This window comes from Abrus precatorius, unplaced genomic scaffold (genome assembly GCF_003935025.1).
Source record: "Abrus precatorius isolate BTA unplaced genomic scaffold, Abrus_2018 Scaffold3, whole genome shotgun sequence".
Taxonomy (NCBI): Eukaryota; Viridiplantae; Streptophyta; class Magnoliopsida; order Fabales; family Fabaceae; genus Abrus; species Abrus precatorius.
Window position 1 is genome coordinate 2,243,520 of NW_020874373.1, and position 24,903 is coordinate 2,268,422.

General features: G+C 26.5%; 3 protein-coding genes across 3 annotated transcripts; 2 read left to right on the forward strand and 1 right to left on the reverse strand.

The window, feature by feature from the left end:
* Positions 1 to 1,458: 1,458 nt before the first annotated feature.
* On the forward strand, positions 1,459 to 4,163 carry LOC113860850 (sulfite exporter TauE/SafE family protein 4-like). The gene is made up of 12 exons (XM_027493373.1): positions 1,459 to 1,614; positions 1,714 to 1,873; positions 2,001 to 2,201; positions 2,287 to 2,348; positions 2,439 to 2,487; positions 2,732 to 2,787; positions 2,891 to 2,977; positions 3,068 to 3,118; positions 3,220 to 3,459; positions 3,550 to 3,643; positions 3,841 to 3,981; positions 4,081 to 4,163. Exons 1-12 carry the CDS (start codon positions 1,459 to 1,461, stop codon positions 4,161 to 4,163), a joined length of 1,380 nt encoding a protein of 459 aa, XP_027349174.1.
* Positions 4,164 to 14,002: 9,839 nt separating this feature from the next.
* LOC113862894 (60S ribosomal protein L24) lies at positions 14,003 to 16,376 on the forward strand. Its single transcript, XM_027496178.1, has 5 exons — positions 14,003 to 14,106; positions 14,734 to 14,809; positions 14,942 to 15,043; positions 15,312 to 15,460; positions 15,869 to 16,376. The coding sequence occupies exons 1-5, from the start codon at positions 14,096 to 14,098 to the stop codon at positions 16,023 to 16,025; spliced, it is 495 nt and encodes a 164-aa protein (XP_027351979.1). The 5' UTR covers positions 14,003 to 14,095; the 3' UTR covers positions 16,026 to 16,376.
* A 3,094-nt stretch (positions 16,377 to 19,470) lies between these two features.
* Positions 19,471 to 21,501, reverse strand: LOC113863841 (putative homeobox-leucine zipper protein ATHB-51). Its single transcript, XM_027497582.1, has 3 exons — positions 21,411 to 21,501; positions 20,425 to 20,747; positions 19,471 to 19,695 (listed from the first exon to the last, which is right to left on the reverse strand). Exons 1-3 carry the CDS (start codon positions 21,499 to 21,501, stop codon positions 19,471 to 19,473), a joined length of 639 nt encoding a protein of 212 aa, XP_027353383.1.
* Positions 21,502 to 24,903: the final 3,402 nt, after the last annotated feature.

A 24,903-nucleotide genomic window follows, 5' to 3' on the forward strand; every position in this document is an offset into this window, starting at 1 on the left:
GTTTGTATTTATTCTTTTAGTTTTTAGTTAAATAAAAGATCAAATTATGTTTTTTAATTAAACACCACTTTTCATTAATGATTATTATTTTTTCCAAATATTTAATTAGATAAGAATGAAACAGTTTATATCTCGTAATCAGTTTGAAATTGGGTCTTATTTTCGACACCAGTTTAAACACCAGGTCTTATTCTTTGTGATTGATTTATGGTGAATTTTGTTGTTACTTATTTTATATTTTATTATTTAAAGATATATAGACATATTAAAAATTTCAACAAATGTTATATTAAAATATTTATTTGTGCTACATTCATTTTAATTTTTAAATTTATTACAAATTCACTTTGTTCATAAGTAAAAAAATAACAAATAAAAGATATAATTATATTAGTAAGTTAAATTAATTATTCACAATATTAAATAAAGATATAGTAAGAAACTTTTTAATTATTTTAAATAATATATTTAAACATAAGTAAAAATACAAAAGATCTTAAATATGAAAATTAGCTGACGATAATTAAAGAATCTAGTTAGCTGTATTATTGACGACCTAAAACCAAAATAATGTCAAAAGGTATGAATCAAAATTATAATCAACAACTCTTTTCAATCTTTCACAAAAATAAAATAAAAATATGAATGTTACCCGTGATTTTTCAAATTTCAAACATAATCATTATTGAACTTTGAATCTGTGAAGATTCATTACCCTTTGGGAATCTCTAATATGACCCACGAGCAGGATAGACTGAAAAGCAACAAAGAAGGAAAATTATTATACGCAAAATCATCACTATAATATGGCGACGATTTTGTGAATCTAACAGCGGCCAGTAACACTTTTGAAACCTTATTGTTTGAGTTTCTATGTTTTCTTTAATTATAACAACAAAATCAAATAAAATAGGTATAAAAATTCGTGACATAATATAATCAATAATTCTTTATAAAAATTCCAGTCATTATATTTCACTTTTTAAAAATAAATTAAGTTATAAAATTTTATGTTATTTTCAAATTACTTGATATTTTTATAGAAAAAATTGATATTTTATTTTAATATATTATTAAATTATATTTTATAACCACTGAAGACATAAATTAATTAACAGGTGTTATTCGAGTTAAACATGTTATCATCTCGAGTACAGGAGAGCTTTTCTATCTTAATTTAATGTTTTGAACAAAAGATTGTTGAGGTAGGTTAATTTCTTTTTTTTATTATTCACAAAACATTATACTCATAAAATAATTGATTCTATCCCAGTCATTTAATAATTAAACATTTTTTTATAAGAAAAAGGGTAAAAGAGGAGTAATAGTGATTTTGTCATCCTTGTGTTAGTTATTAGTCCGTTCGGAGAAGAAACATGTGATGTGAGTATCTGCTTCTAAGGTTTATATTCATTCTTCTTTGGTTCCTCAATATCAATTGGCCGCCACTCGTAAGCCATGTCCACCAAAGGATTCATCGTCTACATCGTATCCGGTTTCTCTGTTGCGGTTCTCTGTGCGCTGTTCCTCACCAAAACCAACCAGTACTACAAACATTCCGTGTCACTTTTTCCTAATTCCCATGGCCATTATGGATTCGATGAAGTTTGGCCCGTATGTCACCCCTCCTTCTCTGTCATGTTTAGCATCTTTATCGTGAATGAATCGTTGATGGGGTGAAAAAAGATTAATGCTTGGTTTGTTGGGGTGCAGGAATTGGAGGTGAGTTGGAGACTTGCGTTGGCCACCGCGATTGGGTTTCTGGGATCTGCTTTTGGAACCGTTGGTGGGGTTGGTGGTGGAGGCATTTTCGTTCCCATGCTCACTCTCATTATTGGTTTTGATACCAAGTCTGCTGCTGCTCTTTCTAAATGTAGTTCTATTCTTCTCTTGGCTATGCATGGCCTTGGTTTTGTATATGTAAATAATAATATGGAAGAGAAGAGAACATTGGAAGTTGTTGCTTTGTTTTGTGATCAATAGTTATTGACTTGTTGCAGGTATGATAATGGGGGCATCAGCATCATCCGTTTGGTATAACCTTAGAGTGCCTCATCCAACCAAAGAGGTTCCTATATTAGACTATGATCTGGCTCTTCTTTTTCAGCCCATGCTCATGCTTGGTATCACTGTTGGTGTTGCCCTCAGTGTTGTCTTCCCCTACTGGCTTATCACTGTCCTCACCATTATTCTCTTCATAGGTCTGTCATCTCTGTTGGTATAAAACTTTAGTTGCAAACCAAATTAAACCATTCATGCTTTGAATGAATCACTTATTTTTTATAGGCACCTCCTCAAGGTCTTTCTTTAAGGGAACTGAGATGTGGAGGGAAGAGACTATTCTTAAGGTAAAAATTTCACGCCTTAAGATTATGAAACACAATTTAACTCAATGTCGTAGGCTTTATCTCTCTATTTTTTGTGTTTGCTGTTTGCAGAAAGAAATGGCCAAGCAACAAGCGACTTTTGTTAATTCTCATGGCGAACGTAAGAAGCGGATTGTACTTTTCCACAGCCATCATTTTGGTTGTATAATAATTCAGACATAAAAATATTTAAAATAATGTTCTTTTCAAATTAATCAAAAAATAAAAACTATAAAAATTTGGAAATAAGAGTAATTTTAATTTCTCTTCTTTAAAGCGCACCTCGTGTATATGGTTATAATGACTTTATTTCTTTGATTTTGTTATTGATATATAGTACCTATAATATTTCATGAAATATGCAGTTCTAATCGACACAGAATATGAGCCATTGATTCCTAAAGAAGAGAAGTCACCTATGGTATGCAAACTCATCACTACAATTCTAAAATTATCATTGCATCGTAGTAGGTGAGTAGAAAACTGACTTTTTGTTTTGTTTTTTTGTCCCTCAAACCCCTCAGCAAGTTCTTTGTTTCAACCTTAAGTGGAAAAGGATTTTGGTGCTAATGGCCGTGTGGGTTTCTTTCCTATTACTTCAAGTCGTCAAGGCAAGCCCTCTTTCTCTCTTTCCCATTCACATCAAAAGTTTGTTCACTCTTTATTTCTTTGTTTTTAAATTTATTGTTGTCGGTGTGCAGAATGATGTAGAGGTTTGCAGTGTATGGTATTGGGTGCTTTTCTGCTTACAGGTATGATGGTAACGACAACTACATAAGCACAATTTGTTAGTTAACCTATTATGAAGTGGGGTCAAACTTATTTGCTTGCACCTTTTTTCTTTTTATTTCAGTATCCTATTGCACTTGTGGTGTTTAGCTGTGAAGCAGTGAGATTGTACAAGGATCACAAAAAGAGAATAAGCACAGGGAACCCGGAATCCATCTGCGAGGCTTCAATTGAATGGACTGCTTTACACATTTTATTTTGTGCACTTTGTGGCATCTTAGGGGGAACTGTTGGAGGCCTACTTGGTTCTGGAGGTGGGTTCATTTTGGGGCCTCTTCTCATTGAGATTGGTGTCATCCCCCAGGTAGAGTGTATATGAATGACGCATTTTTTGTTTGACATAAAAATTTAAGCAACTTAACTTCCGAGGATGTGTTTTTTGTTTAAATTGTAGGTTGCTAGTGCCACAGCAACATTTGTTATGATGTTTTCATCATCTTTATCTGTGGTGGAATTCTACCTTCTCAAGAGGTTCCCCATTCCTTATGGTAATTTTTATGATTCTACAGTGTATCATATTTGTCTATAAACCATCCATTTTTCACTTCCTCTTCATTCTGCCTACATCCTGTAGTTTCAACGGATTCAGTGCATGATTAAAATTTAAAATAGAATAAACTGTAGTAATGTGATATGTTGTGTCTGATGATAACATCTAGAGCTGCTTGTCGTATTTCTTTTGCAGCGTTATACCTCACCACAGTGTCTGTTTTGGCTGGCTTCTGGGGACAGTTTTTTGTGAGAAAATTGATGGCAATTCTTAAAAGGGCTTCAATCATTGTATTCATCCTCTCAGGGGTCATTTTTGCTAGCGCTCTCACCATGGGTAAAGCAAATTAAATTCATTTACTGATTTATAATATAACGGTTTGTGCACTCAAGTTCTACAGTAATACATGTAACAAATGTAACCCTTTTCTCTCAGGTGTTGTTGGCATTGAGAAGAGCATTAAAATGATCCACAACCACGAGTTCATGGGATTTTTAGGCTTTTGTAGCAGTCAGTGATTTATTTAGTGTGCAGTGGGTAGCAGACAAAGGCAATATTCTGGAGTTGGTGTAAAAAAGCTTGTAAATTCAGGTGGGACAATAGCAGCGTTGATGAATGTTGGTCAATGTCTAGTTGACCAACGGAGAGATCCTTCCTCTCCAAGTAAAAAATAAGGGTAGCTGACCCTCCCAGTTGTTCGACACTGTTGGCAGTTGAGTGTTAGCTACTGGCTAACACTTTTCTCATTGCAGTGACGCATTTGTTTGATATATATGTAATTTATGTTGGGTGTTTATTCAATTCCAGAGTCTGTGTGAAGAAAGCTTGTAAATTCAGGGTAGGACAATAGCGTTCAGGAATGCTGGTCAATGCCTAGTTGACCACCAGGATGATAATTTTCTCCATGTAATAAATAAGGATTGTTTCATTGCCCTCCCCTATGAGAAAATCTATTTGTGCATGGTTAAGGGTTAGCTATTGGCTAACACACTTCTCACTGCAGTGTATCATTTGTTTTCTTTTTTGGTTTTCTCTCTCTTATCTCACCCACTTTACATTAAAAAAAAATAGACGTCTCCAAATAATTTTCCTAATGAACTACTGCTATACATATAAAAGTCAGGTCAATTCACCTATTCACGTACCTAATATCAATAGAATAAACTTAAAGTTCATTACATTATTTCTATAAAATTTTCAAGTCAAACATTGAAATAGAATCCGGTAAAACATACTGCGGAATTTAAAAATAAAGCCACACGTCATTGTTTGATTTGGAAATTTGTTAGTAAAAATATAAGAAGTTCAAGTTTTGTCTTATATTAAATATAAAGATTGAATTATACACGTTAAGAACTGAAAAGTTGGGTGTTTGTGCTATATGATTAGGCTTGAATTCGCGATTAATTTGGTTGAACCTGACTATCAGAAAGAGACTTCAAGAGTGTTGATATCATTTCAGCCAGAAGTGAAGAGACAAAATACGTCGTTGTCTTAATCATGGTTTTGTTTGGCTTCTTCCAGTAAATTTAGTTAAACGGATCTGGAAGCAAGGTGATTCTTTTCTTGTACTATGTAGTAAGGAATACTGTTGTAATTTTCTTGTGTAGATTAAGGGATATTTTGAATATGCTGCTAGAATTTGTCTCTTCCTTTTGTGTGATTTTTTCTTGATTGAAAGCTTTCCTTCCACATGGCTTACCCAAAATTTGTCTCTATACTTGTTTAATCGAAAAAATCATAAAAACTGTCTGTGAAGAATTAAATCGAATTGCATATGAATTCGTACAAAAATAGTAACATGATTTTGTACAATTTTTTAAAAATAGTAATGCAAGAACAAGTTGTACAATATAGCTGAATTTGGATAATGCCACTAAACCATAGTGTTGAACAGGCTTGACGTCAACAGGTTGGTGTATTTATACTTGTTTGGAGATTGATGAATTTAACAGTATATAACATATATGACTCCATCTAAGTTAATCCTAGTGTTTTGTTTAGTTCGTTAATTGTAAATTTTAATTTTTAAAAATTAAATAATAATACGTGATCGATTGACTAATTACTCCCTTGAATCATAATCTAATAGAACAAACTTCAACACAGTTATTTTACTGTGCATTTGGTTGAAATTGTTTTTGGAGAAACAATTGTTTAACTATGACAAATAGAATTATACAAATGTTCGCTCTCTCATGTAGTCTAAACATATGAAAAATCGAACAGAAATATCTTTTAAATGATTTACTTGCGCAACTTTTTTAAAAATGTGACATGCTTTTCAGAACGTTAATAAAAAAAAGCACATTCAATTATTGTAGACAAGCGAAAGCTGAATATGACTTTTTTTATTTATTTACAAATAAGTTAATCAACGACCAGCACAAAGCTTACGAAATTGTCCTCTAGGCTCATGCCCAATAACCCAATATAATTAAGCTTATAAAACAACCACAACCTAATCTGAGTAATTTATAGTTTATATGGCAATGATTACATTTTTTATTATCATATTTTAAGAACCCAGGAGCAATGCTGGAAACATTCAACAATTGAAGTTTCTACTTCCTCGTGTGAATCAAACCAGAAACTAAAACTCGTGTTGGGTTGTTTAAAGAGCTATAGTTCTATTTAAAAGTGTGGTCAACTTTAGAAAAGAAACTCGATAAGGTTAAACAATCCCTAATAATTAAAGTTTTCGTACCATTAATAATCAAGTAATTAATAACAAAAACAATTTTAGATGAAATAAACTTTATTATACTTTTAATCATATTTAAGAGCAAATACAAGTTTAGTTTTCATAATCTATCTGTATAAAATTGACAACATCTATTTATTATTCTATACATTAAATTATATATCTATATAAAATTGATTGCACCTATTATTACTCTATGTATTAAATTTTGAAATGTTTATAGTCATTTTTATATACGTGACTCTACCTACTTATTACTCTATACATTAAAATTTAAATATATAAAATTACTTTTATTGACTGCACTTACTTATTACTCTATGCATTAAAATTCAAACCCTATGCAATCACTCTTATTAACTGCATTTACTTATTTCTTTATGCATTAAAATTTGAAAAGTATAACTTACGAATTAAAATTATATTTTCTTTATACTTATTATCTTTAAATTGTATTTAAAGAATGTTTATTAGAATTAATGATTATATTATATTACAAAGAACAACAAAAATGTTCATACTATAAATTACTTTAAATTACCATTTATTAAAAATAATTATAATATTTTTTATAATTTACAAATTAAAATTATATTTGCTTTATACTTATTATGAAACATATTTAAGAAATTTGTTATAATTGATGGTTATATTATATAAAAAATTTAGAATAAAAACTATATATACATTTTTTAGTTACCTTTTAATCAAAAATAAAATTGTATCTTTACTTTAAGTTATGTTTAAATTTAAATGATATTAATTTAGATTATTTAATTAATTAATTTGATATAATTTATATTTTAATATGTACTTCAAACACTAAAATGTAATTTAAATTATATATTATTAAATTAAATTTTTAATTATTTTTTATATATTTAAATTATTTTATTAATTAGTTTAATATAATTTATATTTCATTATTTACTTTAAATAATAAAATGTAATTTATATTAAAAAACTACGTTTATAAAATTATTAGTTTATATTATATATTATTAAATTAAATTTTTAATAAAAAGATAAATTTACATATTTAAATTATTTTATTAATTATTTTAATATAATTTATATTTTAATATTTATATATAATACTAAAATGTAATTTAAATAAAAAATTTATATTTATAAAATTATTAGTTTATATTATATATTGTTAATTTTAAGTTTATAATGAAAAAACAAGTTTACATATTTAAATTATTTTATTAATTAATTTAATATAATATATAGTTTAATATATATTTTAAAAAGTAAAATTTATTTTAAAATAAAAAATTACACTTACAAAATTATTAGTTTATATTATCTATTATTAAATTATATTTTTAATAAAAAGACAAAGTTACATATAAAAATACTATATATAACATAAGATAAAATAATTTCAAATTATATTAAATAAAAAATTATTAAAATTAATTATAATAATTTAAATAATTTTAGAATTATTATTATAATTAATTCATACTTATTATCTTTGAATTGTATTTAGAAAAAATTATTAGAATTAATAATTATATATTGTTAAAAATGACAATAACAAAATTACTATAAATAATATTTAATAAAAAACTATTAACATTTTTTATAAATAAAATAATTTAAAGATTTTCTATGTCAAATATTAAAAATAGGAAAAAAATATTAATTAAATTGTATAAAAATATTTTTGAAAAAATTTGATGAAGTTATTAAGTTATTTTTAAATTAAAAAATAAAAATATATATATTTATTTTTACTTCAATTTAACATTTGAATGTCAATTATTGTTTTATATTGTATATTGTTAAATTAAATTTTTAATAAAAAGATAAGTAAACTATAATACAAATGAAAATATAATTTTTATTTTATTAATTTTTTATTTTTTTTTGACTTTTTATATATCTCCAAGTAGGTCTTTGCTACTTATATAAGTTATGTTTAAACAACTTTTGAAAACTTCCTCGTCGTTCTTTCTATTATCATTTTTTATTTGTATTTTGTAATTATATTAGCAGTCAATAATTACCTATCCACATAAGTACATGTGTTTTTGAGTTTTATATTTTTTATTGTTTCACTAAATTATGTTATATATTTCAATTTTTTTTTTGAGTAAGCATAGAGCTGTATTATTTTTAGATAATATTGTGTATTGAATTTTATTTTTAACTGATTAAGTTATATCAAATCTATTATTATTTTCTTATATTTATCACAAGTAATTATTTACTTTTATGTTTTCTATGCTTTTGTAGGAGAACAATAAGTTTCAACGAAAAGAAATGGACTTTTCTTAATGATTTGAATTTAACAACAGATTATTAAAAAATAAAAGTGTAAATATCACGACTATGAGATACATTAAATATATCATAAAAAGAATTAATTAATATTAATACGGTACTAATTATATTTTATTTTTTTTATTAAAAATTTATTATTTTTAATAAATTATAATTATGTTGTTCTATAATAACTAACTTAATTTATTTTTAAATTTTTTAATTGATCAGTTTTTCTTTTCTATATAACAATTACATACATATTTCTATGGGACGGGGTATTTTTTATAAGTTCAAACGTATATTAAAGGAAGAAAAATTATACTTCATAACAAAATTTTCAGTAACAGAGAATAAAGATAGATCTGTTGTAGTTGAAAATAATCATTTCATGTTACAATTCCATGCCACAACTGTTATTAAAAAATTAAATGATAATAACATAATTCATGTCCATATCTTTGAGTTTGTAAACTTGAAAATCTAAAAAGTCGTTGTAAAAATAATGTCTTAATAGGTATTTTATGATAAAACTTTATTAAAATTTGTTATATAATTTGTATTTAATTTATCAATTACTTTTTTAAAATTATTTATTTTATAAATAGATATGATTAGAGTGGTCATGCAGAGTAGTTTTGTTGAACAAAAGATAACTGCTTAAAGCAAAGTTAATGCCACATGAGATATGAATAATTATTTTAAAGTTATTATTAATTGAAAAATATTATAATTTTGGTTAAATTATTTACAAGAAAAATAGAGTAAAAGTAACGTGAAATGATTGTATTGCACTTTTTGAAGAAATAATAAAAGACAATGTATCTAAGGATTCAAAATCAATATTGCAATATTCACATCCATTATTGTAAAAGAATTTCAAGGTAATTGTATTATTATATTTTTAAAATATTTTATTTAGAACATATATATATATATATATATATATATATATACATGCTTCATATTTAATTATAAAAATATAAATGTATGCATTATAGGTAATATTTTTATTTTTACATCAAGATCAACAAAAATTTGTGTCAATGTTGACATATCATAAATTACTCATTTTATAGATTCAGTCACGTATTGAAATTATTTAAAAATTTTCTATTACGTTAATTATTGTTAGTTCTTTATTTTTTTTTATCTGAATCACATTTTCAATTATTCATTATCACTTTATTGTAGGAATTTTAATAAATTTTTGACAATTGTAAAATCAAATAATGATATGTTAAATTTAATTTCTTGTATACTCTGTTCTTCTTATTTAATTTTTAAATTAACTTTTTAATTAATTTTTAAAATACTGTAATTGGTTGTATTGCAACCGTGAATGATATATTGCTTAAAAATGATTAGTATTGTATTTATTGCTTCCATTGCAGGAAAAAAGTTTCTTTCACAACTACAAATTTTAAATGTGAATCATGTCATAAAGACGTTAAGTATCTAATGACAAGGTAATTAATTCATCACTATGTATTCTAATTTTTAAATTTTTATATCAGAATAAAATAACTTATATATTATCATCTTAATTTATATACATTACATATTTTGTCTTGAGCTTGATGTTAAAGATTTTACGGATTTAACTATATTTGTTTTATTATATGAAGTTAAACAATTAACACAAGTAAAGTTAAAATATCTTATTCCAATATCTGAAATTATAAGCAAATGTGTTAAGTACAAACTTATTGAAAATTTTAATAAAATGATTGATTATATAAATAAAATATATTAAAACATATAACTGTTTTTATGTGATATTCTTTTAATGGTGATGGTGAAGGGTTGAAATAGCCTCCACAACTTTTAAAAATTATTGACATTTCACATATTTTTTAAATAAAAATGAGTACTTATTTTGAAATTTGTGGAAGACAATATTTCACTATAAATAAAATTGTGAAGCCGACAGTGAAGGTAATATAGGAGATTAAATTTGAGTTTCTTTACTTTCATTTATAATGTTTATAATACAATGATGAATAACTTTATTTTTATTGTTTGATATATACAGATTAAGAATGAAGAAGGTTTAGATAATACAAAAACAAAAGAAAATAACTTGGCAATAAGTTATTCACATATATCTCAAACCATGGAAATACCAAATTTACCAAAAAATAAATAAAAATTAATGTGTAAATTATAAATTTATAATGTATTATTCAAATTTCTTAGATCATACAATAATTTATATTTAATATTTTCTTTTAAGTTACAACTTGAGGAAGACGAAACAAAAAATAGTGAACAAAAGACAAAAATAGAAGATCTAGAAGATTGAACAATTTTTATTACGGTATTATATAAATTCTTTTAATAATGTGTAGAATTTGAAAAGTAAAATGTCACAAAATATTTAAGTCGTTTATAAAATAATTTTGTTATTTTATTATATATATCTCTCTTACCTTATTATTATATATATATATATATATATATATATTATTGACTTTGTTCTTATACAAATCTGATATGTGATTTATAAATTTTATATTATATCAACATTTATAATTTTAATTGATATAAAGATTAAATTTTATATTAAATATAATCATTTTTCTCTTTTAGTTTCTACCTAAATTTTAATTAAAAATTATTTAATTACTTTTTTTTTCTCTTCTTCAATTATTTTAGTTTTTTTTAAAAAAAAATTAATAGAAATTAATATATCATAATTATGTATAAACTATTAACATAATATCATTTTATTTATATTTTATATTATAATAATTATGATGACAATTTTAATTTTTTAAATTAAATAATAAACAATATTTATACTTAATGATTTTGTTGCAATATTTTTTGTTTATAAATTGTTATAATGATGATAATAAATTCAAAATTCTTCAATTAAAACTAATTATCTATAATAATTAAAATAAATTAAATATTATTAAATATTATAACAATAAAAATAATATGATTTAATCGTTTTATTTCTATATTTAATAATTTTATATCATAATGAATAAATAAGTAAAAAATAAAATAACGTTTTAACTCTAAATTAAGTTCAAATGTAATATTTAATTTTTGTATATATCATTTATTTTAAAAGTTAATGAACATTTCTTTCTACATACTTTTAAAATTTAAAGAGTATGAAATATAAATCTTTATAACTATCAAAATACTTTTAATATGAGAAAAATAGAGGTTAGTATTTAAAATATTATAAAAATATTTTTTATATTACCATATTAAATTATATTTATTTATTAAAATTTCATATTCTAATTATATGATTATTCAAAATTTCGATATAAGTTTAGAGTTTAAAATTTTTAATTTAATTTTTTTTTATAGCATTCGATTACAAATACAAAGAATAGTACTATCTAATAGAAAAATTCAGTTATTTTGTAAACTTACAATTAGTTTCTAAGATATAAATCTAGAAACAAATATTATATATAAAAATGTAATATCAATACAAATATTTTGCTTATTAATATAATTATTTATTATGTTATATTCTTAAAATTATATAGTTTTTAATTCTGAAAAATATTTAAATCAAGTTCACTGAATATTAATATCTTTTTGTAGAACTAGCTAATGTATTAGACAAATACATAAAAAATATATATGAAAACAAAATTAAAATCTTACATTCGCTCGATTTACGTTAAAATAGTTAGAACACATATATTATTTAAAGAGTAATATAATATTTTAATATATTTATATATCTTTAAAATAATTACAGAACTAATAACAATATATATTTTTTATTTATTTTTAATTCAATCTACACGTTTCTTTTTATATAGCATTTTAAATTTATTTTTTAAATTTTATTTAAATTAATATTTTTTCTTTTAATATATTTTTTAAAATATTATTTTATCATTAAATTACTTTATAAATATATTTATTTTTATTGATTCTTAATTAAAATGATAAATGATAAATAATAAATAGTTCATATTAATTATTTTTAAAAATAAAAAAATTATATTAAAAAATTAATAAATTTATTCTTTTAACTTTATGATCCAAATAAAATAATATTATTATATTTAATTATTAAATAAATTTTATTTATTTAGAATGTCAATCAATATTAATTCTGTGAAGTTATAAAAATATAAGATAATTAAATCATTTTAAAAAACTCAATTCTAAATTTTTTTTTATCAAAAAGAAAACTTTTATCTCAGAATATATATTATATTATTATTAATTTTTGTTTACAAAAATTTTTATGATAATTTTATTTATATATAAAAAATTTAATATATTTTTATTTTTAAATATTAACATATAATATTATATATATATATATATATATATATATATATTGGTATTGAAAACAGATTTTTAAAATTTTATCTATTAGTTAAATAAATACAACTTTATTTTTTATATATTATTCTGTTAAGTTATTTAAAAAAAATATGATATCATGCTTTAATACTTATATAGTAAATTTTTATTAATAATTTTAAATTATAATTATAAATAAATAATTTATTATATAAATTTAATTTAATAAATATAAATAAATACATAAATAAAAAATTATTAGGCCTTTAATTTAAATTTTATAACTTATATAAAAAAATTTATTATATTTATATATTATTGTTATAATTATTTAATTAAAATTTTGTAACGATGAATGATTTATGATATCATGAAACAATATAAATTTTATTTTATATTTTAAAAAAAAAATATTTTATGCTATTTTTTTATGTTAGAAAATACTAAATTATACATATTTTAAATAGTAATTTTTTAAGAAATAAATTTTTTTAATATATTTATTTACTTTTATATTTAAATTATATATTTTATATTTTAAAATAAATAAATTTAATAAAAATAAAACAAATCCATACAACGGTAGTTTTAATAATTAACATTAAATATCTCACTTGATATTTTATTCAATAATGAACTAGAATCTAAAAAAAAGTATGATGTAACATTGATTCTTATAAATTGATAAACTAAAAATGTATGCAATGTTTACCTAAAAAGTCTTTTTTAATATTCCATATATTTTTATACATTTCTTTGGCCAACCTGTGCAAACAAATGGCCAAGGAATAAGCACTAGTCTATTGAGATGGATGAAAACAGTTAAAGTTCCGTTTCTTGTAAATGGTGATAATTTTACCTTTTTTTTTTTTTTTCACAAAGGTGTTCTGTTCTGTTCAGTAATTTTGTTTATCATTTTCGCCAGTTCTTCCTTCTCATAGTTTGTATGGGCTTACTCGAGCCCAAATACTAAAATCAATTTTATGGGCCAGACTGTTTTTATTAGGCCCAAACAAAAGATGTCCATAAGAAAGGGGCCGAGTAGTGGCATTTATTTGGTTTTATAACGAGAAAAGGGTATTTGTAATAGTCGTGTTTTCGGGATATAGATAGGGGGATTGGGCATCGTTAGGTTTTTAGGGTTTACATTGAGCAGCCACTCCTATTGCAGCAGCCATGGTTCTCAAGTATGGAACCTTCATCTTCTTTCATCAACTCATTTTTTACGATCTCATATGTAATTTGTTGTAACAGTTCTACACTCTGTGATACATAAGCTCTTCTGAATTCAAAATTCCATGTGCCTTAAGTTTGTTTGTTCAAGTTAACCCCATCTTCATTACTGTTTTTTTAATTGCCTTCTTATTTTGCTGCCATAGTATGATGATGTTTTGCTCGATTTTGTTTTGAAGTTATTATTGTATGTTTGTAGAATTTGTTGTTGGCTTCTTGAGCATGAAAATGTGATAGATATTCAGGATTTTTTACTGTGCAGAAAATAGTTTAACGATATTTATGTCGTTGTTATTATTTTGTTGCTTGATATAATCACGTTCTTGTGATTCTGCAACGCAGTATCTGAAATTTTGACGTGTTTTAGAGCTGCTTCTGAGTAGCTGTTCGTACTTTTTCTTTTTTCAGAGACGTCGTTAGCTTTTGATAATACGTTGGAAGATGTCTTATTTTTCAAAGCAGCTTTTGAGAAATTTATTAGGCACATAACATTTCAACATTGTGTTTGATCAAATGAATGATAAATTTTCTTCAAATTATAGCCTCCATTAGTGTATTTATATTTGATGTTTCTGTGTCAGAACTGAACTATGCCGATTCAGCGGTGCCAAGATCTACCCAGGAAAAGGCATCAGATTTGTACGCGGTGATTCTCAGGTGAGATTAAATTGACTCCTTGAATTTTGGACCTATGTATTGCTTTATTTCAATCTGAATCTTCAATTTGCCATGGTGTGTTTATAGTTAGTTAGTTACTGATGTGAGGGCTATTGCTTGTTGAATCTACAGGTCTTCCTGTTTGCCAACTCAAAATGCAAAAGGTATTTTCACAACCGTTTGAAGCCATCTAAGCTGACCTGGACTGCAATGTATAGGAAGCAACACAAGAAGGTGATTATTTGATTGAAATGTTTTAAAGATTAAACAATAAACCCATGTAGACTTAATCCTGAAGTTGAATTGTTAAATCATAATTGCCTTTGACATTAATGAAGCTGGTTAACATATGAAAATGTTGTTGCACACCCACTTGATTTGAATTTGACCTTGTGCTAAGTTATTCCACACATATAAACAAGTTACTGTGCTAATTTATTTCACAACTGATTGCATGCATTTTAATGGATTAATTGATTGTTTGTCTGCATGTGATGAGTAGGACATTGCTCAAGAAGCTGTGAAGAAGAGGCGTCGTGCTACTAGAAAGCCTTACTCTAGGTCCATTGTTGGTGCCACTTTGGAAGTTATTCAGAAGAAAAGAACTGAGAAGCCAGAAGTTCGTGATGCAGCTAGGGAAGCTGCTCTTCGGTGTGTTCTTTGTTTTTTTGTTTCTGCCTACTGTTTTAAATCTCTTTCTTGGATTTGGCTTCTAAATTAATTGAGTGGATGCATGTAAGAGAATGGAATGCAATTATAACTGTTGATTATATAATATGTGGCTAAGTACATACATGAAACTATTAACATGATAGAATTTCAATTTTTATTCTAATTTACTGTTATAATTGCACTTTATTTTCTAGAGTGCACACCCTTCTTTTTAAAGGAGATAATCCTTATTTTTAATTGCCTTCCTCATTTGCTAACATGCTGTCTATTTTTTACATAAACCATGTAACCCTATTTGTTTCAGAGCCTGATTTAGTTATTTTTTATCATCTTTTTTGTATAAAAAATATGGATAAAATATCCACCTGAATATACGATGTTGTGCAGTGAAATTAAAGAGAGAATCAAGAAAACAAAGGATGAGAAAAAGGCTAAGAAAGCAGAAGTAGCAGCTAAGACACAAAAGGCACAAGGCAAAGGCAATGTTCAAAAGGGTGCTGTGTCCAAAGGTCCCAAACTTGGTGGTGGAGGCGGGAAACGCTGAGTTTTTAGTTTTGTTCCTATTTTTGGGAATTATTTGAATAGTTGTTTTGAAACTTCTGTACTGAATTTTATCTGCTTGATTAATCTTTTTATTTAACTGCTTTATCAAACCTGTTTTTGGAGCTTCAGAGAGTACCTGGTTATTTAATGGATTTTGCCAATCTTGCTAATGTTTTGTTTCTAGGCAATTTATCCTTTACAATGCCTGATGGTGCATGCTTTGTTGTGAGTTTGTCTAGCCGAAGGGTGGGGGTTGCTCCATCGTCCATTTGTATCGTTTATCATTTAAAGCTTGGGCAAAAAATTGATTGTTCCCAAAGTTGAGTTTAACCAGAATCAACACCCTTGCTTTTACTAAGATTACGCAGATTACATTTTTTCCCCCTCATTGGCAATTTACTTTACTTGAGTTGCTTGATTTTGTTTGGACACTTATCAATCTCCATGAACATGAGGAATTCCGTATGGGCAAAATTATTGTGCTGCAGATTTTCGTCGATATCCTCGATTAATACCACCTGTTCACATTATCACATGTTTTGTTGTTTTTTCCCCTTTCAACTTCCAGACCAAACGCATTATTTTGTTAAAATTGTGTAGGCAGGTGTCTAGTGGAAATGAGGCTAGGTGTTATGTAATCGGGTAGTGAATTACTTGTTTTATCAAGAAGGTACATATGATGGTTTTTTCCCATTGTTTGTCACATACGAAGTTACAATTAATTCGATAAAATTAACTACAATAATTTCGAAAATCCATTCCATGTATATATTTATAATTAATGTCAACAAAAGTACCAAAAAGGACAAAATATCTGGTTTGGTAATTAAATTCAATATTAAGTGAATATGCAATTTTTACTTGTAATTTAAAAGTAATAATAATCGAGTAGGTAGGACAAAAAAAGTATAATAGTGTGAAATTTCCAATTAAGAATATTTAGGAAAAATTATAAACTGACTAGATATAAATAAATGATAACCCTAAGTTTAATTTTCTTAAAAGCAATTATGGCATAAATTTCTTGACAGCAAATTAATTATAATAAAACAAAAATTAATCGAGACAAATCCGAAGAAACCATGTTTTTGGTCCACCTATTCAAATAATCGAAACAAACTTGTTCATCAATCGAAGTCGCTACTTACGATTGGCCCTATATTTTGGGGCCGGATAGGTGCATGCGGTACTTGTGAACTGTTCATCCTCATTGTTGACCCAAAAAATATATATTCATCCCGTTTATATCAGGTATTGATGGCTATTTAAGAAAGTGCTTGCTCTTGTCCTGCTAAGATTTGAGGGATATTAGATGCTTCTTAATATTATTAGTTTAATTATTTTATAATTTATTTTTGTTGTAAATTTATTTTAATATTTTTTATTATAAAAAGATCTTTAAAAAAAGAATAAATCTTAAATTAAAAGATCATTTGATAATAATACAAAAATATATTTAAAGATTGATGAGTAAATATATTTTTTTAAATAGTCGGTGTACAGTAAATTTCACCATTTATGATTTAGTTTTAGATTTTTAATTTTTTATTCGATATTTAAAATTTCAATATTTTTTAAATAGTCAATAATGATGTAATTAATTAAGAAGTTATGCATGAAACGTTTTTTTTTTTGTTGAGGAGCATTAGTAAAAGGGCTTAAAAGTTCTGAATTTAGAAAAAAAATAAAGATGAAAATAAATTCTTTTAGGAGATAAAATCAAAATTATGCGAAAAATATTGGGAGAAAAGTATATTTAAGCCTTGAAATTTTAATAATATAGTTAAGTGTAATATTTTATAAAATAACTTCAGCATACTAATTAAAATTTGTTATAACATAAAATAATACTTAAAATAACATATCAAGTTTACTTATATTTTTAATAACAACCCATCTAAATAAATAATTATTGTATAAATATATATATATATATATATATATATATAATAAATTTTTTATTCATTATAAAACAATAAAGAAAAATTATTTCATCTCAAAAAAATAAAAATATTATAAATAAGTAGGTATTTGCGGGCTGGTATTTTGATACCTGCATCCACCCAACAAGTATTTCATCTTCCATACAATCGCTGGTAGTTTGTGTGGGTATGAGTGTGGGTATGTTTTACATTCTCATTATAGAGTTTGGACTCCCATTGAAAGATTCTACCAATGTTTACTTTTTATTGGGAATACTTGGTATACATTAAAAATCTTAGCTCTTCGAGAGTGTTAACATAAAGTTTGTTAAAACTTAGAAGTAAAATTAGCACAATGTTTTATTACAACGACAGTACCGCAATATTATTATAAGAAAAGTCATCAAATAAAAAAGTTAGATTATGTTTACTTCTATATACAATTTATTTTAAAACTGTATATACACAAAAACCTACGAATACGAGTATCACTATACGTATACTTACACCGCTGATAGGTGGATAAAAAATACTCATTTCATCAAGTTCATAAATATTTACCGATATAAATAATTTTATCTGTAATAAGTTTTTATTTTCAGATATTTACAGGTGTTTTATTAGTATAAATTTTATTATGTATTGGTCAAATTAATTAAATTTTTTAATAACCTATACCCTATTAAATATAATCAATTCGAATTTTACTTTAAACTAAATCTGTTTTATATTCGTTCCGTGATCAACTTACTAAAATTCGAAAAATACAGTATGCGTTACATTGCTCACTAGTTTAGATTATCTTCGATCTGGCTTAGTTCTTTTTGTAGGATTTTTTTTCATTCATACAGCTTAAATTTAAAATTTAATTTAAAGAAAATTAAGTTTGTATTATTTGAAACACTCTCGTTGATATCAAGCTAGTATTATTTTCAATAGAATCAAGTTTGTATTAATTTAGCAGATAATATTCATTTGGATCGCATTTCACTATGTGCCCTGGGTATTGGAATTTATGTACACTTAATTAGCAGTGATACACATGTTCTGATGATTCACGAAGGAAGTCATCAAATAAACAAACAATATATGATTTAATTAGATTCATGTTCATAACATTTTTATATCTTTATTACATTGACAGTAACGATTAATATAGAAATTCTTATTAATAAAATGACTTATTAATTCGCATCCTAGTTTGTCACATAAATTTTATACCTTTTTATAAATAAAATAAGAAAAGTTTAACATTTCAGCGTCTCACTCTAAACTACGTGGTATATATGATAAGAAGTGTAAAAAGATAAAGTGCAATTGTCCTTTTCCTATCTAAAAGTAGTACGTGATAAGAGTTCATGCAAGTTAATTAATGGAAACTAAAAGTGAAATACTAATGGATGGCCTGCATAGCTGTTTCATGAATCATAACTATCATCAGAACAGGTCTGCATGGGTCCTAATGCCAGGTCTAGGGCTATAGTTATTACGTTAAGCTCATTGATGTTCTAAGTTGTGGAAGATTTAGGGATAATAAGGCATAGCAGGCCATTGGCAGTGAGGCAATGAAACTGTGTTATAATCATCCACAGTGAAAGAACAGTAACCCTCTGCAAACTTGTTGGAAGTGGAACCCCTAAGCGCCTCTGATGTGCTTTCTACTGTTTCTTCCCCTGATATTTCTGTATAACCCATAAGTGTTTGCGTCTTAAAACCTTGCTCTCTTAGGATTGCCTTCAACTTCATAACCTGTTCAGGGTGCATCACGAATCAATTCCAAGAATATATATAACTAAGTAGCGTTTTGATCCTGCATCAAATTTATTCAAATGTAAACTCATTTCAACACTGTAAGTTATATTTTTTATCACGTGATTTTATTAAGTTTCAAAAATATTCACCAGGTCAAATATCTTCATGTGTAAAGGCAGGCAAAAGAATAATTGAGTTTAATTATACTTGTCTCGTTATATATATTTCCCTATAGTAATAAAATAAAGAAACACATATTAAAAACGTGTAAAGATAATGGTAATTTTCAAAAATGTTTACACATTTCGATCTTTCGCTCTCACATCTTTTCACTTGTGTTACATAATCAAAATTTAACCCTGATAAGAAGATGAAAATTAAAATGATGTAATATGTTTGTGTATTGCAATTATTATTTGGCGTAGAGTCGATTACATGAGATAGACGACCGCTATTTTCAAACTTGAAATGAAAAAGAGGTTTTCGTATTCTGAAAGGCAACAAAAACTACACCGTCAATGTAAAATGTAAAGTAATATATTAAGTTAATCCTTAAATTTATAGGTAAAGATTATTTTTAAATTTTGAAATTCTTTAAGTATCATTTAAACTATAAAAATTATTAAAATTAATGTTAATCATTTCTGTTCTTATTTTTACAATTTGAAAGGTAAATGATTTTAGTGATGAGATTGTTCAGTATTCATAATTTAAAACACTAAGTACCTCTTCCTGAAGCTTTTGCTTTTCCTTGGAGATGATATCAAATTGGTGTTTAAGAACATCGTACAAATGCTCAAGCTGTTTGGCCTTCCACCTTGTACGCCTATTTTGGAACCAAACAGCGATTTGACGAGGCTGAAGACCTAACTCTCTCGAAAGTTTCATCTTCCTTTCAGGATCCAACTTTATCTCCTCCTGGAAACTCCTCTCCAATAACTCTATCTGATTACTTGTTAATCGCTTCTTCTTCTCTTTGTTCCCGTTCTCCATTGCCGGAACCAACCTTTGCGTTGTCTCCGTCAATGTCGCTTGTTTCATTTCCACTTCTGATCCAACATATGATATATTTATGCAACATATACAAGAATAAATATATTTGGGGTTATTTATAACTTATTTTAGGATAAAATAACATATACAACTTTTGAAAATCATAACAAGCATTTTGGATGCTGTCCAAGCTGAAATATCAAGTGTGGTTTTCAAACATATGCCTAATGCTTTATAAAACTATTTTTTAGGTGTGTATAAGGGTATTTTATAACCCACAGTAAAAACCTAATTTCTTTTCAAATGGAGAGATAATAGAAATAAGTATAGTTTCTTAAAAAAAAAGGCTTAAGAATTAGATCATAGTCAAGAATTGTCTACTAATTGGGCTAGACTTTGTTAGTTTTGACACAGCTACCTATATTCTATCTGATTTCTTCATTAGAAAGTAAGAAAATGGAACAATTACTTGGGCTTCAAGTTACTATATATTCATATTCAAAACTCTAAACACTAATCCTCAAATTAAAGTGGTGATTAAAATATAAGGTGCCTGCCTTAGAAGCCATTCACGCACAGAAACGCATATGTGGAAGCTAATAGAGTTCAAAATGTATAAAGTAGGAGGAATGAAAAAGAAATTCAGCTTAAAATTGTTGGAGGATAAAAGGTCAATTCTTTAAAAGACTAGTGTTTTTATTGTTCTTTTACGTACGTACCTGGATAAGGGTGGTTGTTGTAGTTGTAGAAGAAGCTTAAGGAAGACTCAGGCCGAGGAACAAATGGTCTTGTGCTCTCATGCCAATCCATATCTGTCTTTACTACTTTCCTGTCTCTTCCTTTCAATTCCATCCCCAAAAATGGTCTGTCTTATATGACCTCGGGGCTTCACTTGGTCGGTTTGGACCACATAGGCAGAGGGAAGATAGGTGGGTAGTGAGTGCAGTAGTGAATTTAACTAAGCCAATGAAGCGTGCCACTATGGTTGTGAGTTGTGATTATGAGAAACGAAACTTCTACATTCCTTTCTCTTTATGGGTGTAAGCTATTCAGAGATATTAAATTATTCAATATTAATCAAATATAAGTTTTTATTAGAAGAGTTAATTCAAAATAACTTAAAGACAAAGGAGGAGTTATGGGCAGTTGATCACTCCGTTACTTCTACTTAAGTTGAGAAAAGTGATGAAGGAAAATAAATATAAGAAAAATAATATAGACTTTTACCTTGTCTTCTTTATTATTATTATTATTTTATAAACAGAGTTGAAACAAAGATTTGTACCTTGTATATAATAATTTAAGTCTATGTTACATTTTTTTGAGTGTTACTACTCAACACAAAGAAGGCTAAGACTGAGGAATGAAGTTTAACATTTGTGGATTGTACGTGTGTGCTGCTTCCTTCCTTTTCTTTTGGGAGCAACCAAGTTTTGTGTCTAAGATAGAGACTGTAGGAAGGGACCGTGCTGTCAGGTCAAGGCGTGGAAAAGGGAAGGCATGTGTAAAGTTGGCCCCCAATCTAGCTTTCATGCGGAACGTTTCATTTTTTAAAAATGCTCAATAATAAAATATATGCATAATTAATTCTATGGAATGCTTTTTTCACATGTATTTTTTAAAGATAAATTCTATAGAAATTAAGGAGTATCCTTTTTTATATGTAAAATAATTATAATAGTTAATTTTAACAGTAGAGTTATTAATATATTTTAAAAAAATATAAATATCCTTTAATATCTTAATATAATTTTTAAAAAATTATTATCCCTTAAATTTAGAAGTATTCTAATAAATATCTTTTTTAAATACTTGTAATATATCGCAAAAATAAAGAATGTTAACTTCATTAACATAGAATGAAGTTATTTATATTAACTCTATTCTTTATATTAGTTAAGAAAAATGTTAAATTTTTTTACTATCTTAATTTGTAAATTGTTTTATTCGTATAAAAGTGATACGTGTGTTTTGAAAATTATTAATTAATTTTTTTAATGTGACTTCTATGTAAATAAAAACATTTATAAACTCAAACAATAAGAAGATATAACATTTTTTGCTAGTTAATTATATATAAATATTAGTGAATAGAGAGTAAATGATTTCCTGAATTGCAACACGAATGAGGGCACAGAAGCTGCCCGCTCTGCAGCACCAATAAAGGAGGGTAAAGGAAACAGAAGTTGGGCTCATATCTGTTCATTCATCCTCATTTCCCTTTCACCTTAATTATGACTCGGGCAGTGTTACAGAAAGGACAACTGATATCTTACTTGCACTCCTTCTTCTCTCTGTGCATAAAAATGGGATCTAGGTTCCCTTGATTTAATAAATTTTGATGCAATGCTGTGGTTTTTTTTTTTTTTTTGGAGTTATAGGACTGCGCGTGTTTGGACTTTTTGGAGTACTTACTAGATACAAAACTGTAGAGTTTCAAACGACAAAGTAAGTTCTTTGAGCCGGAAATGGTGAAAGAGACAAAGGTCATTGTAGAATCCAACTTCTAGTTGTATACATCAATTGTTCTTGTTTTGTTTGTTTATTGATTCACGTACCATGATAACAACGCTACATGCTTTTTAATAGGAGAGCCTCAGTGCCGTACGGGTACGGCCAAAAAATAATGAAACACTGCTCTAATATGCATATCCAAACCTTCAAATGGGAAGGGTGACTGTAGAGTGCTATTAATTACATCATCTCTTTACCATTTTTTAAAAGTTTTCTATAATCTTCTCTTGTTTTTTTCGGCTAATACAAAGAGAAATGTTTTTGTTGCATATTATTTGTACGGGAAATATATAATTCCATATATATAAGAATGCAAGTGGCGTAACAGTAGGATATCTTTAACATATATGGTCTTTTCCCGTACATGTAATGCTGCTTACTTACCCTTTGTTCAACGTTCATCCGTAAGGTAATTAATCTTGAATGAAAGAAAGCATTTTTTTTATGGTTGTCTATTATATGAATACCTTTGAGAAGGATTAAAATCCAAATTGGTTATGAGTGATGATACAGTGTGTACGTAAAATATATAAAAGAAATTGCAATTAACGTCTATACAAATTTATAACAAATGATTAATATTGAAATAAACATAAGTTCATATATATTCATTTAAACATTAATCTAAATATGCTAATAGAAGTTATAATCATAAGCATTTATAGGCCACATTTCAACCTAGATTATTAACGTTGGATATGATGGTTTCAAAGTTAAATTCTTCTAGCTAGTCATTAATAAATAAAAGGTGGTTGAGTTAATTATTTTGTTGTGACCTTGTGAACCATCAATGAGTACCCAAAACCAAACTGGCTTGCTTTAACTAATTATAGTTACCCTTTAAGCGAAGACAAATATTGGAAACATATCTGGTTAGAACTTAGTTGGAGGCCCACTTGTTGAGCTTAAGTATGACAAACCCAAATGGTGATTTAGTTTCTTCCTATTTCCACGTGAAAGAAATATTAAACAAAGTGGCATTTTATTAGTACTAACAGAAGATGGATCTAAAAAAAGCTCAGGCCTGAGTTAAAGAAACTGCAAAACCATAAAAACCTAGGCATACCTATAAAATAGGTAGAAACTAGAGAGAACTTCTTCACCGTATATCTTGAGAGTGGTCCTGCGTGTGTGCCTGAATAAGATAGCCATTAACCACATATGCTGAAGAGATTTGAAACATTGAATTAATTAAACTGCTGTCTCTGCAATTGAGACTTACGTCATAATTTGGCTTTGACCTTTGTGATCTGGAAACGTGGTCCTGAACACGTTGGATAATATTGTAAATGTGAACTTTATTCAGAAGTAAAATGTTTCACTCAGTGGGATTTGTAGAACCTACTACGTCACTAGCCCCTACCGCATATATAAATGACATAACTCATTACCTAACTGGTCTAAGAAATAGTTCTGAAATACTGAAACAGAAGCAAAAAAGATAACAACTATATGTGACTCTACGCAAACGGCGCCGAACATGGTCATGGGCCACTACCTGCGTACGTGCATGCTACTTTGCCTCATCCAAATACCATAGTGCATAGAGGTTATAAATAAGAATCCTTGAATTGCCATTCTAATATATATGAGTAGATGACTGACTCTATGCTAAGTTCCAAACCACTAATGTCTAGTAGTAATAGTAATACGTTAAATAAAAATGTGGAGAGGACCTAATTAAACCAAAGCAACCAA

Bases quoted from the DNA above. Each gene is read 5' to 3' on its own strand.
- LOC113862894 (XM_027496178.1), top strand. The intron at 15,044-15,311 runs GTGATTATTTGA...TGTGATGAGTAG, and splicing joins ATAGGAAGCAACACAAGAAG to GACATTGCTCAAGAAGCTGT. The intron at 15,461-15,868 runs GTGTGTTCTTTG...GATGTTGTGCAG, and splicing joins GCTAGGGAAGCTGCTCTTCG to TGAAATTAAAGAGAGAATCA.
- LOC113863841 (XM_027497582.1), bottom strand. From the start codon at position 21,501: ATGGATTGGCATGAGAGCACAAGACCATTTGTTCCTCGGCCTGAGTCT. The intron at 20,748-21,410 runs GTACGTACGTAA...ATGTTGGATCAG, and splicing joins CAACAACCACCCTTATCCAG to AAGTGGAAATGAAACAAGCG. The intron at 19,696-20,424 runs GTACTTAGTGTT...CACCCTGAACAG, and splicing joins AGCAAAAGCTTCAGGAAGAG to GTTATGAAGTTGAAGGCAAT.
- LOC113860850 (XM_027493373.1), top strand. From the start codon at position 1,459: ATGTCCACCAAAGGATTCATCGTCTACATCGTATCCGGTTTCTCTGTT. The intron at 2,349-2,438 runs GTAAAAATTTCA...TGCTGTTTGCAG, and splicing joins GGGAAGAGACTATTCTTAAG to AAAGAAATGGCCAAGCAACA. The intron at 2,978-3,067 runs GCAAGCCCTCTT...GTCGGTGTGCAG, and splicing joins TATTACTTCAAGTCGTCAAG to AATGATGTAGAGGTTTGCAG.